At 31.8% G+C, this 13,727-nt stretch overlaps 1 protein-coding gene across 1 annotated transcript; it reads left to right on the top strand.

The window, feature by feature from the left end:
* The first annotated feature begins 1,582 nt into the window (after window positions 1-1,582).
* On the top strand, window positions 1,583-8,526 carry LOC129319758 (pentatricopeptide repeat-containing protein At5g27270-like). Its single transcript, XM_054964833.1, is given in 9 exon segments — window positions 1,583-2,269; window positions 3,060-4,464; window positions 4,725-5,033; window positions 5,853-5,957; window positions 6,077-6,164; window positions 6,259-6,380; window positions 6,717-6,781; window positions 7,257-7,548; window positions 7,551-8,526. Coding segments are annotated over 9 exon segments (3,249 nt in total). The 5' UTR covers window positions 1,583-1,711; the 3' UTR covers window positions 7,856-8,526.
* The last annotated feature ends 5,201 nt before the right edge of the window (window positions 8,527-13,727 follow it).

Raw genomic sequence — 13,727 nt, 5'->3', positions numbered from 1 at the left:
AATTTTAATTAATTAGACATGTAATTTAAATAATATATTCTATTTCTTAAATAAAACGTAACAACTTTAATAATATTAGTTAGAAATTTATCAATAATTTAATTTTGAAAGGCAATGTCCTTTATGATAATTTATACAACTAAAATTGATTCTAAATAAATTATTCAAACACCTTCAATTTTATTAAAATTAATTTTAGAAAAACTGTATCCAAACAAATTGCATTATAATATATCTATCATTTAATCAATTATTTTTATAATCTCTTATACTCAACTAAAATTTAAACGAGCATTATGTCATGAGGGCATTGGTGTATTGTATTTTTAATTTACCCATTATGATCATTATTTTGTTATGAGTCCTTCATATATTGCTAACTAGAATGAGTATTTCTATTGTTTCGTTGTCCAATACGCAAATGCTAACATACAGAGGGATATGAACACTTATTATTTGACTTTCTAGTGTTTAGAGAAGAAACAAAGAAGTAAATTTCAAGTTATAAAAGTTGAAATATTTTATGGGAAGCTAACATACACAGGATGACTCATTAATTATTACAGTGTCTTTTGTAAAAGATAAACAAATATGGGTAATTGTTACTCATAATTGTTACCATCAAATATGGATAATTGTTTTATTATTTTGAAGATATCTTCATATGTTTTACCCTAAAATGTTTTGGATTCCTTGTAAAAAGGATCATATTACATTTTAGATGTGATATAATTCTAGCATTCAGTGCTAATTAAATTTAACCTTATGATTTTTAGATCAATATATTTAGAGACTCTACTTAAAACAATGTTAGTCCAATAGTTGATTTTGTTGTTGAGACTTTATATTTTCAATGTTAGCTTTGTTATTTTGGTGATTCTATTCAAATTTTATTATTAAATTAATTTATAGTTATAATGTAATATTAAATAAATATAAAAATCATGTTAATGTTAATGCAAAACATGTTAATCAAACAAGTTTTTTTTTTCCTTCGAAACATGTTTTGAGAATAATTTATGAAACAGACTTTTGTTTTTTTCAGATGTAATTTTCTAAAACTATTATTCTAACAAGTTTTTTTTTATTCTTGTTTTGCAAAATACAATTTCTCATAACAAAAAAAAAAAAGTTTCAAACAATGAGCTCTTTCATTACTACTACTATGTTTCTTATTTGAAGATTTCTCCCCCCCAACAAAAAAAATCATCTTCATTGCCGAATTTTAAATTTTTTTTTCATGATTTCTCTTTTTACTGATGACGCCATTTATTCTCTATTCAGTTGATTCGCTATTAAGAGCTTCTTCATCTGCGTCTGCTCAAGAGCTATGATGAAAATGGTGCCTCAGTTATTATAGAAAGGTAATAAGTTGTATTAAATTGAAAGGAAAGAGGAGAGATTTTGAATATGGGTTTCAATTTCACTCTAGAGCTTGTACTACATTCCTTGCAAAATATTGTTCAACATTGATTACAGCAGTGACCTTAGGAAATATGCAGCAGAACTTACCTTCTTGCCAAAAATAAATTAGTAAAATTGGGTTGTTTTCAATATATTTCCCGCTGTGGATATCTGAAAAATGAAAAATCAATAATATGTGCAGGTTTAGGCTCTCGGCACTGGAGTAGATAATCTCTCCCCCTGTTCTATCCAGTATCCAGCATCCAGCATCAACAGCAAGTGCAGCTTCATCAATTTTTGTGCGAATATGGAGTCTCTAAAATCCTCACTCCTATTCAGTCCTTTACTCCTACCTCCTCCTGAATTCAATCACACATTTTTGAAGAAGAATAAGAAGCCCTTTATTAGACCTAAGATATTGCCCGTTCACTCCTCAATCCACCCAGATCCTTGGTCTCCCAAATACGGCGACCCTACTAGTCCGAAGCCTAGGAGCAGGAATCCTAAGAAACCTCTCTCGGACAACAATGCTCGTCGCATTATCAAGGCCAAAGCTCAATATTTGAGTGTTTTGCGGAGGAACCAAGGTCCGCAAGCGCAAACCCCAAAGTGGATCAAGAGGACCCCAGAACAGATGGTTCAGTATTTGCAGGACGATAAGAATGGCCATTTGTATGGTAAGCACGTGGTGGCCGCTATTAGGAAGGTGCGAGCTCTGTCCCAAAAGGTGGAGGGAGAGTATGATATGAGAATGTTGATGGGGTCGTTTGTGGGGAAGCTTAGCTTTAGGGAGATGTGCATTGTTCTCAAAGAACAGAAAGGGTGGAGGCAAGTTAGGGACTTCTTTGCTTGGATGAAATTACAGGTTGAGTTCTTGTTTTCCTTTTGGTATTCGTTTTGATATTTTTATGATGCTATAACGAGTTTCACATCAGGAACCTCACAAGTTAAGTAAGGTTTATAAGTTCAAGAACTTTTGCACCTATCAGACTAATCTTTTAAGATGAGCTCTCATTTTGAACTTGTGTTTGTTATACTGGTGCTTTCATTGAGAAATAGTTCTATTTCACACTTTCTTACATACTTTTCTTAGCCAGCACCAATGTAATGATCACAAGTCTAAAGGAGAATTTATCTTAAAAGACTAGCTTATTGAATGAGAGAGCCCTTTAAACTTATAAACCACATACTACTTGTGAGACTCTCTAATGTGGGATATGTGACAATGACACCTCCTTGAGAGTCGATGTCCTCAGCAGCTCCACTCCACAACACTTCACTTGAACTTCTACTAGTCAAAACCCTTCATGGCTAATCCTTTCTACGGCACCACCCTTTCAATAAAAAGCAAAAATATGACGAGCACAAACACAAAGAAAGAGCCCATCCCAAAAGACTAGATTATTGGATGGGAGAACTCTTTACACTTATAAACCACAAATCACTTGTGAGGCTTTCTGATGTGGGACTTATGATAATGCATCTAAGAATATTTTTGGATAAGCATTCTAAGGCTTTGACCGGTTTAATTACCTAAACTCAGTTCATCAGTAGGAAAGAATTACCTGAAATCATTAGAATTTGTTGTTTTGCTTCTTTTGTCCTTCAAAGCATAAAGATTAATGCTATTTAATCATAGTTTGTTGTTTGAACAGTTATGCTACCGCCCAAGCGTTATTATCTACACACTAGTATTGCGTGCATATGGGCAGGTTGGAAAGCTAAGACTTGCTGAAGAGACCTTCTTGGAGATGCTAGATGCAGGGTGTGAACCAGATGAAGTTGCTTGTGGCACTATGCTCTGTTCATATGCCAGATGGGGGCACCATAAGGCTATGTTGTCATTTTATTCAGCAGTAAAAGAAAGGGGTATTATATTATCTGTCGCTGTCTTCAACTTTATGTTGTCTTCTTTACAAAAGAAATCACTACATAGGAACGTTGTAGAGATATGGAGAGACATGAAGGGAAAAGAGGTGGTGCCTAATAATTTCACTTTTACAGTTGTCATCAACTCATTCATCAAAGAAGGATTGCTTGGAGATGCTTTCAAGACTTTTGAAGAAATGAAGGATGGTGGGTTTGTTCCCGAGGAGGTAACCTATAGTTTGCTTATTAGCTTAAGTGTGAAAAATGGTAACAGGGATGAAGCAATTAGACTATATGAAGATATGAGATCTCGAGGAATAATTCCAAGTAATTACACCTGTGCTTCACTCCTATCTTTGTATTACAAATATGAGGACTACTCTAGAGCCCTTTCCCTATTCTCAGAAATGGTGAGCAAAAATATTCCTGCTGATGAAGTGATCTATGGTTTGCTCATAAGAATTTATGGAAAGCTTGGTTTATACGAGGATGCTCAGAGAACATTTGAAGAGGCAAACCAGCTGAGCTTACTCACTGATGAGAAAACGCATTTAGCAATGGCACAAGTTCATATTATTTCAGGAAATGTAGACAAGGCCACAGAGACTATTGAACTCATGAAGTCTAGAAACTTAGGGTTCTCTCAATTTGCATATATTGTATTATTACAGTATTATGTGATGAAAGAAGATTTAATATCTGCTGAAGGAGCATTTTTAGCCCTTAAGAAGACAGGATCACCTGATGCTGGTTCTTGTAATGATATGCTCAATCTGTATACAAGACTTGGCTTGATTGATAAGGCCAAGGATTTTATTGTCCAAATAAGAGAGAGTCAGATACATTTTGATGAGAAGCTTTATCATACAGTGATGAAGTTTTATTGTAAGGAGGGAATGGTACTAGAAGCTAAACAGTTGACAAAGCATATGATTGTGACTGAATCTTTTAAAGATAAGAAATTCTTCCAGGTGTTTTATTGGGTTCTTTGTGAACACAATGGACATGAACAATCTGATGATAAACTTATGGACATTGATGAACCTGACACTGTAGCTCTTGGGCTAATGCTCAATTTATATCTGACAAGTGGAAATTATAGCAAGATAGAAGTGATATTGAAGTTATTGCTTGATTCTGGTGCTGGATCAAATACAGTCAATCAGCTTATTGTCAGCTTTCTCAAAGAAGGTATGGGGACAATTTAAATGCACTGTTTGTGTTATCTGTAATGTGATTTTAGAAAGGCCTCATTGAGTAAGAAATTGATAATCACACAATCTAAGATTTATGTGTTGGTGGGAGAATGTATTCCACGTATGCAAGAGTTTGATGTGTTGTATCCTGTGTCACTGTGTGTGCGTCATAGCATTTGAATAGTATCTTTCTGAGTTTTCACTTATCTTTGCAGTAAAATTCATTTACGCTTGTTTTTTTTTTTTTTCACCCAGGAGAAATCAGCAAAGCAGAGACTATCAGCCATCTATTAATGAAGCTTGGGAGATTGGCAGATTCCACTGTAGCTTATTTGATTAGCTATTATGGCAAACAACATATGCTGAAACAGGCAGAAGATGTCTTCAGAGAATATATCAATTCTCATAGATTGAGTAAACTAGTATATGATTCTATGATTGATGCATATGTCAAATGTGGTAAACAAGATGAGGCATATTCACTTTATGAGCAAGTAACAGAGGAAGGGCATGATCTGGGTGTTGTTGGAATTAGCATTCTTGTGAATGCTTTGACTAATGGAGGTAAGACTTAGAATAGTACAGCGGACTAGGTTATATATTTATATTATCTAGTACAATCAATTGCTTCTCGTTCTCACATATAGTTCAGTTTATAAGATGGATTTGTCAAGGCAATATGTCTTCAATAACAACAACAACAACAATGTTTTAATATGTCTTCAATAACATGGTTTAATATTTTAATCAAGATGGATTTGTCAAGTTTTAAAAAAGCTCTACAATAATGCTCTTTATTCTGCAGTTCTGATATTTACGTAAAGATCTACAAGCCATCATTTACTGATTATGCCCCCTTGTATATATGCCTGTCCCAATTTATAGCCAGGTAGCCTTGCAGCTTTCCTGAAGTCAACAACTTTAGCAGTTTTTCCCCCTTCAATTGATGTTGTGTGTGCTCAAGTATGCAAGGCTTCTTTTCAACTCATGTATTTGAGCAAACCCACTTCCAACAATTCCTGCAGTACTCAAATTTTTCAAAAGATTCATGGAAATGCTGACCTCTTATAACTTGAAGTGTATTTATGAATTAGGTCTAATACTAAATTTTCTCATTCGAAATAACTTCTTTTGTTTGAAAGATCAAAATATAAAGTCCAGTGGTGACGACAAACAAAATCTTGGTTTACTTCCTGATTCCAGGATAGTTTCATTCACTCTGTACTTGTAATGTTAAACAAACATGGAGTGATGTGATTTTTGTCATTAATGGCCCTGTCCTGTAGTTTCAGAGAATTAGAGTAGGAATAGCATTATGTTGATTTTAGCATGTAGCTATATTCTAATGAAAATACTGATAATCAAATGCATAAATCTTGTCAGGAAAACATCAGGAGGCAGAAAGTGTTGTCAGAAGAAACTTACGAGCAAACTTGGAGCTTGATACTGTGGCTTATAACACCTTTATCAAAGCCATGCTTGAAGCAGGTTGATGTTAAACATTTCATTTGAATTGGAAGATTAAAATGCTGTTGATATCAAACATTTCATCTGAACGGAAGATCAAAAGGTTGCAGAATGCTTGCTAATACGTATCAATTGTGCAGGCAAACTTAATTTTGCTTCCAGTATTTATGAGCACATGAGTTCCTTGGGTGTTGCCCCATCAATTCAAACGTTTAACACAATGATAAGGTAATAATTTTGATAAGATACTGTATTTTATTAATAACTATTCATTTCCTATCTCTTGTCACTTTTGACCAAATTGTTAATCTGTTCGTTACAGTGTTTATGGGCAAGACCAGAAGTTGGATAGAGCTGTGGAGATGTTCAACAAGGCTCGTGCATTGCTTGTGACTTTGGATGAAAAAACATACATGAATTTGATTGGCTATTACGGGAAGGCTGGTAGTGGGCTAATTTGATTTTCATGATTTTTTTCTCAAATCATGTTATAATATCTAATGTTATTGATATAGAATGTTGGTAGTTTTAGGAAGACATCTTTTTCTTGTCATTTGTTCTTCAAACACAGTGACGTATATAAATCTATAGAGTAAATAGTAATGGCTATTGCTTCAGTGGCAGTAGTCAGCTGGTGGCAGATCCCTGCTGTGTTTCTGCAATGCAAATACAAGGGTCGAAAATAGGGAAAAAAGAAGGAAAAAACAAAATTACTTTGATGTGGTCGGTAATTTCTACTGTGCTGTAATCAAATTCTCTGTTATTTATTTATTTTTATAGGTATGATACATGATGCTTTGCTGCTGTTCAATAAAATGCAGGAGGAAGGGGTAACACCTGGAAAGGTAAAGTTGCTAGGTTTATTCTAATTTCACAAGAGTATATATTGGCAATTATCTTAGAGAGAATTGTCAAAAGGCCGCCTAGTTTAATAGCATAAGAAGTTAAGTAAAAACTCAAGGTTTGTCTTTAGCAATTATATATCTTCTGTGCTTGTTTACGTTTGGTTTACTCAAGATTTAGACAATTTCTTCAGTGTACTAATTTTAGGATTCCTTTGGTTACTTTTCTCAAGATTTTGGAATTTCTTATTTAATGTACTGACTTTAGGATCCCTGAATAGAGCTGTGTGTTGCAATCACATATTGTAAGAGCTCTGTGTTGCAATTTCATACTGTGAGTAAACGGATTATGTGGTTCTGTAATATTACATTTCCAATATTTGAGATGTAGCACAATTTAAATTTTATATTCTTTTTATATTGTAATTTTGAGATAACTTTGCTAATGCAATTTCTCGCATTTACTGGGGAAATGCAGATCAGCTATAATATTATGATCAATGTTTACGCTAATGCGGGGCTTCCTCATGAAGCAGAGGAACTTTTCCAAGCTATGCAAAGACAAGGCTGTTCACCTGACACTCTCACCTATCTTTCCCTTATTGGTGCATACACAGAGAGTCTGAAATACTCTGAAGCCGAGGAAACCATTAATGCTATGCAGAGCAGGGGCATCTTGCCATCCTGTGCTCATTTTAACATTTTACTCTCTGCGTTCATGAAAGCAGGGCTTATTGACGAAGCCAACAGGGTGTATAAGAGACTATCCTCTTTGGTTTAACTCCTGATCGAATATGTTTTCGAACAATGCTGAAAGGTTACCTGGAACATGGACGTGTGCCAGAAGGTATTAACTTCTTTGAAAGTATAAGCAACTCGATAAAAGGAGACAGGTTCATCGTGAGTGTTGCTGTACATTTATACAAATCTGCTGGGAAAGAAAACAAAGCTGAAGAAATATTGAATTCAATGGACAACATGGGGATCCCATTCCTGAGGAAACTTGAAGTGGGTCAAGGTCAAAAACTCCATAAGAAAAAGAGCCATTTAAGCAATGCATGTGTAAGATATGACTAATGTCACACCGCGTTGTATATTGAGAAGAGAGATAGAGAGAGTGGTGTTAGGTGTGGCTCAGTACCCTATATCTGTACAGTGAATTTACACCTTTGGTCCTTTTTTGGATCCCAATCTACCCTGCTGCTTTGGTTTCCCCTATGGTCTTGACATTTTTAAGTTTGACAAGGGCTCTACTTCAAAAGGTGGTTAAGGTTATATGGTGCCATTGAATTAATGGATGAGGATCAGGGATCTTGGGATCTTTTCTGGGGATTAGAGACTTCCTCTACGCTACCAACATTCTCCTTTCCATTTTGTAGAGCAGAGGAGGAGATTGAACGACGCATTGATGGAAGAGGAAGTGGAGAAAATGGCAGGTTAACATAGCTCTATCTGATAGGAAGTTTGGGAAGGCAAATATTATAGGAAGAAATGAACTTGATTGCTTTTGCTTTTGCTTTCTATTCTTTTAATCATTTATGTAAAGTTTGTAAGTTTTCCTTCCTCAGGAGAAAAAGACAAGTATTTTTTTTTAAGTTTTATTTTTCTTTTATTTTATACTTTATGCTGTAAATGTTTGGTTATGTTTCCTTCTTGAAAAGGAAACCATGGTCTATAAATAAAGCATAGACTGTACGTGTAAGGAACAAGTTATTGATGAATGAATTAGTTTGAATGACATTCTGAAAGGCTCAATTTTTTTTTTTCACCCTCTTATGCTTTTTAGCATAATAGCCCCATGCGGCATAAAAGGGTTCATTTTTTCACACCTCTTGTTCTTTTCAAAATAATTTTGTCTAATGTTTTTCCTAGTGAAAGTTGCAATAATCCCTTTCTTGCACAATTTTAGTTGAATTTTACTTACCTGTGACTTATTCTTTTTAGGGAGACTGATGATTAAATTCCAAAACATTAAATTAATTATAGTTGAGTTCTAGATAGATTTGTTTGAGAAATAAGTTAAAAATATCAATTTAGATAATTATAAATTTGAGAGTTTCAATTATAAATAAGTATTTAAATATCAAATGTTACTCTTAAATTGTAATAAAAACTAGCAAAGAACATTCACCAAAAAAAAAAAAACTAGCAAAGTACCCATGCCTGTTATATTATAGTTTTGATAAATAAAAGTTAATCTTGTAGGAAGATATTTTTCAAAAGAATAACTTATAGCAAACACCGTGGGATTGTGTAATTATCGTTGTCAATATCAAATGTGCATATTAGAGTAAAGCAAATAATAAAAATTAAATGCACATTGTGTAAATGGATATGATGGGAAGCAAATTAACAAAAATTTATAATTATTTAAATCAAATTATTGAAGATTTCCTTATAAATAACATTATAAGTTCAATCTATGGAGTGACTGTCCTTATCAAGAATCAATATTTTTAAACTTTTGTTTCTTCAAACATGAGAAACAACAACATATAATTGGTTGCGGGGTGAGAATAGGATAAAGTAAGTACAAACTACCATAACACATGTTTTGTAACCTCTCTCAATATTTACCTGACATTACGAGAGGTTAATTTATCACCACATCCTTAAACCAAATTATATTAAAAATCTTGTTTGAAAAGCTTGGATCCAAGAATTGTTTGCAAATCCTCAAAATCATTTGAAATCTAATGCAAAATAATTAGTGCACAGCGGAAGACTAATGCTTGCATTCATAATATTCAATACATGCCTTTAAAATCAAGAAAACTAGTCAAAATTTGAGCCATGCACTGTGGCGTGCACCACATGCACCACAGCATATGGCACTAATCACCATACCCTTAAACCAAACTGTATTCAAAAATCTTGTTTAAAAAGCTTGAGACCCAAGACTTGTTTGCAAATCCTCAAAATTATTTGAAATCCAATACAAAATAATCATTGCACAGTAAAAGACTAATGCTTGCATTCATAATATTCAATACATGCCTTTAAAATTAAGAAAATCAGTCAAAAATTTAGCCATATGCCGTGGCATGCACCACATGTGCCATGGCATGTGGCACTAATCACCACACCCTTAAACCAAACTGTATTAAAAAATCTTGTTTGAAAAGTTTGGATCCAAGACTTATTTTGCAAATCCTCAAAATCATTTGAAATCTAATACAAAATAATTAGTGCACAGTGGAAGACTAATGCTTGCATTCATAATATTCAATACATTCCTTTTTACTTAGTCAATCTAGGTTCATTATCCCTCAATCACCACTTTCTATCACTTCTAGTGATTCCATTTCACTTCTACTTAATTTCCACCCTATTTTTCTTTCATTTAGAGCCAATTTAGAGCCTATAGCTTTAAAGCTCTATCACTCAACTCCAACCCAGTTACAAAACTTTAATCTAATTCTCAAGAATCTTTTTATTATTATAAGGTAAGAAACTAACTCCTTAAATTTTCCCGATTCAATTTCTCTATAACTCATGCTAAGAGAAACTATAGTAGAATCAAAGCTAAGGATCGTACAAAGCTTATCTAATAAGTTACCAGTCGGACTTGCCTTCCAAGCTCCCAAATACTTTTTCCCTAACTTACCCTTTCTCTCTTCTCCTCTCCTCTCGTTCTTTTCTTTCTTTTCTCTTCTGAAATCCTAGCTGATCCATAACTTATTATTTGATTTTCTGTGCCATGCACTATGGCGCAGGCAGCTTGTGCCGCGACATGTGATACAATGAGAAAAATCCTCACTAAGAGCACATGCTTCATTCCGAAACGCTATCACCACACTTGTATCTGCTCATTTAACACCCAAAGTCTCAAATCATCAAGTTATCATCCAAATTTCTAATCATTTGCTAATTACTAATTCACCCCTGAACAATAACTAATTACAAGATTAGAAAATCAAAATGTTACATGCTCTGGCTTTAGCTCTCATTAATGGTCATGGAAAAAACCAACATAATGAGAAACTACTTCCTTATCATGGTAAATAGAAACATGGAATTAGATAGATGTGCACATATCAATACGCAGTATATAATTCCATCCCTACATTTGATGTAGACATTTCTTTGGGCTCAATAACATGTGTTCCAATTAGTGTAATTATGAGACATATACCATTGCATAACCCCATAAATATATCAATGTTCCATATTAAAATAATTTGAGCACCCACTTTAAGTCTTAATTCATGATTTAAGAGGGCCTAACATTAAAATTGAATTTAAAAAATTTGTAGAGTACATGCCATCAAGTAAATACATGTCCCTATCATCTTTCACACCATTACCAAAATTTAAGTATACAACTTCCTCACCAAGAAGTGGGGACAACATGTACCTTGTTACTTCTTCAATCATAGTCAACATAGGAGCTAATATAACCATATCTCTAAAATTCAAAGAATTACAAACATTTTAAGGAAATCTGGGAAAGTCAAATCAACAATGGACTTTATTAGGTTATATAAACCTTCCAATAACAAATTCGATTAGGATCTTAGTATCCACAAATTTTTCATTAACTATAATAGCAATCTAATCACCAATTGATAATCTAGTAAGCAAAATCTTGAGGAACACTAATAGATGCCCTAGTATTTGTTGCTTTGAGTCATATGTTTCTTATTATTGCAAGGAGTTGGAAATTATCGCAAATGTATGAAGAGTTAGTGATGGCAACAACTAAAAATATTCTCTCAACCTACCTGGAATAACATGAAAGGTTTGCTTAAAGTCTCAACCAAACACAACAACTTTTCCTCTAAATGGAAAGATTGCCAGCTAATGGGTTGTTTAACTTTAGAATATCCTTTAAATATATGTTAAGAGTTTCAATACAAGACTTGTGAGGTATTAGACCCTTATCCAATATTAACAACTTCAATTTAGTAATTAATAACTTTAGTTTAAGTATTAACAACACAGTTAGTCATAACTTCAATATAATTGTGCAATAACAAATATATTTATTATATTAACAACTTTGCCTTTATTATCAACAACTTTAGTTTAGTTCTTAACAACTACGTTTTCTATTATTTTATAGAGGGCCAAAAACATAATTACTAAAAAAATCACTCCGTTTCATATTATTATTTTGTCATTTACTTATTTTAAAGAGATTTATTTATCATTTTTCTAATATATATACATATATATATGTATATGTATGTTGCCCTAACATTCTAAATTTTCTGGCTCCATCACTAGCAAAAGTGGGTTAGCTATTAACCTGGTGCCCAGTTTCTATGCACTAGGATCAGGACCAGGCAAACCTGATATAAAATATAAGTTTGGTCTTCTTTTGAAAACATGATCATTATCAAATAAATTTAAAATAACAAATAAATTTTATGCACTATCTCCATCTAAAACTATTTTCTCTTGAAAAATAGTATTTTAAAATTTTAAAAAATCAATGATTATATATTATTTTAGAAAACAAATTTAAATTTTGAATTAAAATAATATATTATTTTTTTAATATTTCATGATAATAACAAAGCAATTTATATTAGGCATGACACATGAAAAAAGATAATATTATAAAGTCAATTAATATTAATAAAAATTCTAAATAACACACACACACACACACACACACACACGAATATATCCTAAGAAGGGAGGACCAGGTTTACGCACAACTCAATGTCTTGTCTAACTCGATTACCTAGGTAATACTGGACTTGTTGGGTTACTAGATTAATATTACGTCCCCAATAAATCGTAAAAGCTTATCTATTAATTTTTTATTATCTATATTATTCTTAAATTATGATAAGTTTTAAAATATTATTAAAACTATTTTTACTCATATTTATCTTAAGTATAAAATTATTGGAATAATTTTTTATTGATTTGAATATTATTATTAAAATATTTTGCTAGAAACGTATTTTTAAATAACTTCTTAATATGATTTGAAATTAATTGGTTATCCTAATTTGGGGATGTATAGATAACAAATATTTTTTAAAAATATATCCTAATTTTTATAGTCTTTTCTTTTTATTTTAAATTTTTTTCATTAATTTTTCAATTTACATGATACACTTGTCAACTTATTTTAATTTATCATTTATTTCCTCCTTTCACATGATGGAAGAAGAAAATTTAGTATCTAAGGAATTAATTATTCAACTTACACAGGGATGGAATTGATAGCAAGCTAAGATAAGAATAGTAAAGCTTTGACTATTAATATTTTATTGTCAATGTTATTTGAAATTTATAATAAATTTAAACTATTATTAAAAATATTTTTATTCATATTAGAATTAAGTGATAAATTATTGGACTAATCTATCACCCATTTGTATATTAATATTATAGTATGTTATTTTTAAATTTGATTTAAATTAGAATTTTTGAAATTAATTAACAATTTATTCTACAATTTGCATTTATTTTAAATATGCTAAAAAATTTAATAATCAAGAAAAAATAATATCAATTGTTTGTAAGTTATGGGGTTTTAAATTTGTATTAAAAATACTATAATTATTGATATTTAATATACATAAAAAATCTAAAAAAGATTTTATAAAAAGATATATAAAGGTAAACTCTAATTAATTCTAAGGATAAAAATTTAGGCTCTTTCTTTTTAATGATATGATTTGTGATTGACATAAAATAATTTCAAAGTTTACAAATTATCTGTTAATTATTCTTTTGAGGAAAAGAAATCTGAAAATACCTTCCCTTCATACAACCTCTCATCAAAATGCCCGAGAAATGACTTCCAAAAAGTTGTAAAAGTTTGATTACCTATGTAATATGTATATATCAATAAGATGAAAAACAAAATAGTAAGATTTGCATCACTTTAAATAAAACAATAGACACAGAAACTTATATTAATATCTTGGAAAAAACTAATTCAAAACCTTTTGAATTGTTTGATGAAATTAACCTGACTCTGTTT

Source organism: Prosopis cineraria, unplaced genomic scaffold (assembly GCF_029017545.1).
Source record: "Prosopis cineraria cultivar Desert tree isolate PC_DT_omini unplaced genomic scaffold, ASM2901754v1 PC1, whole genome shotgun sequence".
Taxonomy (NCBI): domain Eukaryota; kingdom Viridiplantae; phylum Streptophyta; class Magnoliopsida; order Fabales; family Fabaceae; genus Prosopis; species Prosopis cineraria.
The sequence above is the reverse complement of the archived record's forward strand: the minus strand, read 5'-3'. Positions and strand labels throughout refer to the sequence as shown.